Genomic DNA, 6,140 nt, shown 5'->3' on the forward strand with positions numbered 1-6,140 from the left:
AACACAGGGGCCCCTCAGGGGTGCGTGCTCAGTCCCCTCCTGTACTCCCTGTTCTACTACATGTACTACATGTACTGCTGCTCTGAACTATTTGTAATTCTTATCTCTTACTTTTTAATTATTTGATTTATTTTCAGTATTTAATTTTTAGTATTTACATTTTTTATTATTGTAATTTTTTATTATTTTTGTATTTTTTTCCTTTTCTTTTTAGGTAATTTCATAAAACTACATTGTTGGTTTAAGGACTTGTAAGTTAGCATTTTCACTGTAAGGTCTACACCTGTTGTATTCAGTGCATGTGACAAATAAAATTAGATTTGTTTTGACCATGGACGTCATTGTTTTAACGCTAGTTAGCAGTTGCGCTAACGCTAGATAGCAACTTTATTCAAACTGCATGCAGAGACATAAAAATGGTCTCCACGAGTTCATCTGACTCTGGGCCAAAATCCCAAAGTATCCATTAAGTTATATGAAGCTAAAATAAGATGTTACATGAAGCTAATATGATATGAAGTTATGAAACAAATAAAGTTATAGGAAGCTAATATGATTGAACCCGTACTTGTTTTAGCAGTCTCAGCAGAGACTTCTTCGTTGGAGGCCTCATCTTGGCTCTTTTGTGGCTGATCTTAGCATGGAGTTGCTGCACCCTCTGGTCTGCGTTGTCGTTGTAGAACTGTTCTGAGACCAGTAGTTTGAGCTGACCCATCTTGGCAGACAGCAGGACTAGGACCAGTAGAACAACCAGGATAACAGACAGGGGGACCAGAGACCTGGAGACGAACAGGGAGGGTTGGGATTAGGGTTATCAGGTCTAGGACCAGTGTATAACAGACAGGCCGACCACAGACCTGGAGACAGTACTCGCAACTACCTTCTTTTGTCACCGTACAGGTACCGTCCCGAAGTGCAATTTCAACTGTCCCAAACTGAACTTGAACAGTCCCAAAATATGTTTTTATATGCCAACATGGGTCTAGGTAATTTGCAGTGCTTTTAAAGTAGTTTGGATATTTCTGAGATACAGTCTATATTACATAAACTTAATTTGATGAGAAAAATATTTAGCATCTTAATGAATGTTATGTTTTTATTTGTTTAACAAATAAGTTAAGAACTGACTTTTTTATTTACAATGAAGGCCTACTCCAGCCAAACCCTAAACCAGATGACGCTGGGCCAATTGTGTGCCTCCCTATGGGACTCCCAATGATGGCTGGTTGTGATACAGCCTGGAATCGAACCAGGGACTGTAGTGATACCTCTTGCACTGAGATGCAGTGCCTTAGACCACTGCGCCACTCGGGAGCCCATCGGTCAAGGACACGTAGATAACAGGCGAACACAGACCTGGAGAGGAGCAGGGAGGGCTGGGGAAGGCAATCCTCCTGAAAGAGGGTGTAGGTGTAGGAGAAATCCTCCAAGATGACTCCCCCTGGGAGAGGGATAAACACGATGCTGTTGTCTTCCTGATGAATGGGAAAGAGATAAAAAGAGATTGATGCCAGCCTTTGACCTAACCTAGCTAGCATTAGGGTTAGGGTTGGAGCTGGAATTATGTAGGTTTTAAACCATCTCTCGAGGAGTATCTCATTAAAGTGTTACCAAGACGTTCTATCATCCTATTAAAATCAAACATTTCAAATAAAATTAAGTACAATTGTATTTGTCAAATGCCCTCAACCAACAATGCCGTTTTAAGAAAATATAGTTAAGAAAATATTTAATATTTAATAAATAAACTAAAGTAAAGTAAATATATATATATATATATATACACAATTGTACCGACATGACATTGTACGGTTTTCTGAACCTCCAAGCATTACAAAGTTTAGGTTTATCTTTAGGTTAGTTGCTGAATGGTTTCAGTTCTACTCACGTTTAGGTTCATCTTTAGGTTAATGCTGAATGGTTCCAGTTCCAGAAGGTGTTTGTTGATAATCAGAATGAGCCAGTAAAGCAGTGCGTCCAGGGAGATGAATAAGAGCCAGGTTGGGAGGTGGGTGAGCATTGGAACCAGGAACCAGAGCACGGTGTAGCCCTCTCTCCGTGTGAAGCTGACAGAGGGGATAGAGCGGAACTCATCTGCCTCCTCTGGGCTCAGAGGGAGGAGGTAGGGCTTCCCCTCAGCTCTCTGTTGATCATCGTATCTAATAAACCTGCTGGTGATGAAAGTGTTCTGGTACTTGAGGTTGAAGAAGTAATTTCTGAGGAACAGGGTAGTGGTGATGATGACCAGGGTGACCCCTAGTGCCGGGACTGCTCTCTGGAACACAGCCATCACCAGGTCGATGCTCACCTCAGCGCTCTTCGTTGTTGTGTTCAGTGTCCGGACAGCATCCTGAAGTTTCACCGTCAGATCGTTGGACTCAACTTTGGGTTCGACGGTGAACGATGACTCGTATTTGACAACTCCAATGTCCATGAACGTGTTGAGCTTCTCACCCACCCACCTCAGCAGTCTGACATAGTTATCTATTGGACTGACATCCAACAACACTCTCTTCTTCTCCAGGTTACACAACAGACTGCTGGACACCTCTCTGAGGTTTCTGATGAATGAATGGATGAATAAATTGATTACTAAATGGATGGATAAAAAAAAATTACAGATGGAATTAAAATGTTTCCTTGCGCTGTTTGCTTTGTGACCAGATTTCCCTGAATGCAAATTATTTGACAGATATTTTTTGAAAATATTTGCAGAGTTGTGATGTTTAACTCGACTCGTCTTAACCACATGGATCTAAATAAATAACTTTCATAGCTCTTCAACAAAGAACGCACTAAGTTGTTTTTAGTTTAACCTTCCTTTCACTAGGTAATCAGTTAAGAACAAATTCTTATTTACAATTGGTATTTTATTAGGATCCCCATTAGCTGTTGCAAAAGCAGCAGCTACTTTTTCCTGGGGTTCCACACAGAACATGAAACATAATACAGAATGAAAAAAAAACAGAACATCATCAGACAAGAACAGCTCAAGGACAGAACTACATAGATTTTTAAAAAGGCACACGTAGCCTACATATCAATGCATACACACAAACTATCTAGGTCAAATAGGGGAGAGGCGTTGTGTTGTGAGGAGTTGCTTTATCTGTTTTTTGAAACCAGGTTTGCTGTTTATTTGAGCAATATGAGATGGAAGGAAGTTCCACGCAATAATGGCTGTATATAATACTGTACCTTTTCTTGAATTTGTTCTGTATTTGGGGACTGTGAAAAGACCCCTGGTGGCACGTCTGGTGGGATACGTGTGTGTGTCAAGAGCTGTGTGTCAGTTGACAAACAATTTGGGATTTTCAACGCATTCATATTTCTTTTAAAAAGAAGTGATGCAGTCAGTCTCTCCTCAACTCTTAGCCAAGAGAGACTATAGAGAGTATAGTATAGTATAGTAGAGTATTAATATCAGCCCTCTGATTACAATGAAGAGCAAATGCAGCTTAACTAGATCCTTCCTTGCATCACTGAACCACACGACTGGACAACATTCAAGATTAGACAACTAGAGCAGAATTGGCTTTTTGGAGTGTGGTGTCAAAAAAGCAAAGCATCTCTTTATTACCTCTAGACCTCCCCTCATCTTTACAACCATTGAATCTATATGTTTTGACAGTTTACAATCTAAGGTAACGCCAAGTAATTTAGTCTCCTCACCTTGTTCAACAGCCAGATTCAGCTGAGGTCTAGCACTTAAGGAATGATTTGTACCAAATACAATGCTCTTAGTTTTAGAGATGTTCAGGACCAGTTTATTACTGGCCACCCATTCCAAAACAGACTGCAACTCTTTGTTAAGTTTCAGTGACTTCATTAGCTGTGGTTTCTGATGCGTATATGGTTGAATCATCAGCATTCATGTACACACAGGCTTTGTTTATTGCCAGTGGCAGGTCATTGGTAAAAATAGAAAAGAGTAGAGGGTCTAGAGAGCTGCCCCCACACTTTACATGTTTGACATTAGAGAAGCTTCCATTAAAGAAAACCCTTTGAGTTCTATTAGATAGATAGCCAATCCACGATATGGCAGAGGTTGAAATGCCATAGCACGTAAGTTTTTTCAACAACAGGTTATGGTCAATAATATCAAAGGCTGCACTGAAATCTAACAGTACAGCTCCCACTATCTTCTTATTATCAATTTCTTTCAACCAATCATCAGTCATTTGTGTCAGTGCAGTACATGTTGAGTGCCCTTCTCTATTAGCATGCTGAAAGTCTGTTGTTCATTTGTTTACAGAGAAACAGCATTGTATTTGGTCAAACACAATTTTTTCCAACAGTTTGCTAAGAGCTGGCAGCAAATTTATAGGTCTGCTGTTAGGACCAGTAAAGGTCACTTTACCACTCTTGGGTAGCGGAATTATTTTGGCTTCCCTCCAGGCCTGAGGACAAAGACTTTCCTCTAGGCTCAGATTAAAGATATGACAGATAGGAGTGGCTATAGAGTCAGCTACCATCCTCAGTAGCTTTCCATCAAAGTTGTCAATGCCAGGAGGTTTGTCCTTATTGATCGTTAACAGTAATTTTTCCACCTCTCCCAAACTAACTTTACAACATTCAAACTTGCACTGTTTTTCTTTCATTATTTGTTTTTTTTAATGCATGAATATAATTTCTCACTGTTTGTCGTGGGCATTTCCTGCCTAAGTTTGCCCACTTTGCCAATGAAATAATCATTAAAATAATTGGCAACATCAAATGGTTATGTGATGAATAAGCTTAGATGTGCTTCTACATCTGCATTGCTTGCACTTTGGGGTTTTAGGCTGGGTTTCTGTACAAGCACTTTGTGACATCTGCTGATTTTAAAATGACTTTATGACTACATTTTACCTCTACCTACATGTACAAATTACCCTGACTAACCTGTACCCCCGCACATTGACTCTGTACTGGTACCCCCTGTATATAGCCTCATTATGGTTATTTTATTGTGTTACTAGAATTTTTCACTTTCATTTATTTAGTAAATATTTTCTAAACTCTTTTCTTTAAAACTACATTGTTGGTTAATAAGGGCTTGTAAATAAGCATTTCATGGTTAGGGCTACACCTGTTGTATTCAGCGCATGTGACAAATAAAATGTTATTTTGTTTGAATTTGACCTCTGAATGTACATGACATGTACAGTATTTTGATCTTTTCGTACCCAAGGGAACAATTTGTACCCTAACCGTTGCCATATTTCTAAAGAGTGTAAACCTAACCCTTACTCTAAGCCTAACCCCTTACCCTAACCCACCTTAAGGTGTTCTGGACATTCCAGAGGATCACCAGCCCAGTGCCTGCCGTCAGAAGCAGGTTCCTGCCCTGCTCCATAGTGCAGGAGATGAGGAACAGCAAGGAGAAGCAGCGGACTCTCTTGGAACAGAACAGGCCAGCCGTCAACAGGAGGGAGCAGCAGCCTGAAGTGACTCCACACACCACTAGGCTGTAGTTCAGAGAGAAGTAGAGGCCCAGTAGGAGGGCCCCTCCCAAGGCCAGGCTCAGGGTCAGGCAGCTGAGGAAGTGGAGGAGGATATGTCTCCAGCCCTTCCTGTGGTCCGAGGTGTAGAGAAGGACCATCGTGGACCAGACCCGGAACAGAGCCAGCCTCTCAAATTGGGATGGCATTGTAGTAGGAGGAGCAGGTTGAGGGTTTGGAGAACAGGTCCAAAATGAAGAGCAAAATAATATGGAGAAATAAGTGAAATAAGATCCAGTGGCACACTCCTCTTCACTCTGACGCTACCTCTCTTTGACTGTCAGACTGCTTTTAAAGGAACAGTATGTGAATCGCCTAACCATAATTGCACTAATCCAATCATAGAAGCAGGTTTTGACATGTCATGTCCTGTAATGATGTGTGTAATGGTCTGTTGTGTATTGCTGTAATGGTTTGTGGGAGGATGTCTTGGTTTGGTTCCAACTTCAAGACGCAGAGAAAAGCATGTCTTGACAACTGATAACTTAGCTAGGGAAATACCACTTCCTTAATTGTATGACAAATCAACTCTAGATCAGTAGCCTTTATCATTCGTTCTGTAGTGTCTATTGACAACAACCTGTGAAGTCGTGACTTGCGACATTCGCCTAGTTTCCTGAATCGGGTCACATATGCTATATGGAAATAGGTAAATGC

The 6,140-nt window shown here is 40.8% G+C and overlaps 1 protein-coding gene across 1 annotated transcript; it reads right to left on the minus strand.

Moving 5' to 3' along the window:
• Window positions 1–387: 387 nt before the first annotated feature.
• LOC120038972 (dendritic cell-specific transmembrane protein-like) lies at window positions 388–5,661 on the minus strand. Its single transcript, XM_038984498.1, has 5 exons — window positions 5,262–5,661; window positions 1,889–2,561; window positions 1,357–1,475; window positions 569–779; window positions 388–396 (listed from the first exon to the last, which is right to left on the minus strand). The coding sequence occupies exons 1-5, from the start codon at window positions 5,630–5,632 to the stop codon at window positions 388–390; spliced, it is 1,383 nt and encodes a 460-aa protein (XP_038840426.1). The 5' UTR covers window positions 5,633–5,661.
• Between the last annotated feature and the right edge of the window lie 479 nt (window positions 5,662–6,140).

Source organism: Salvelinus namaycush, unplaced genomic scaffold (assembly GCF_016432855.1).
Source record: "Salvelinus namaycush isolate Seneca unplaced genomic scaffold, SaNama_1.0 Scaffold245, whole genome shotgun sequence".
NCBI lineage: Eukaryota > Metazoa > Chordata > Actinopteri > Salmoniformes > Salmonidae > Salvelinus > Salvelinus namaycush.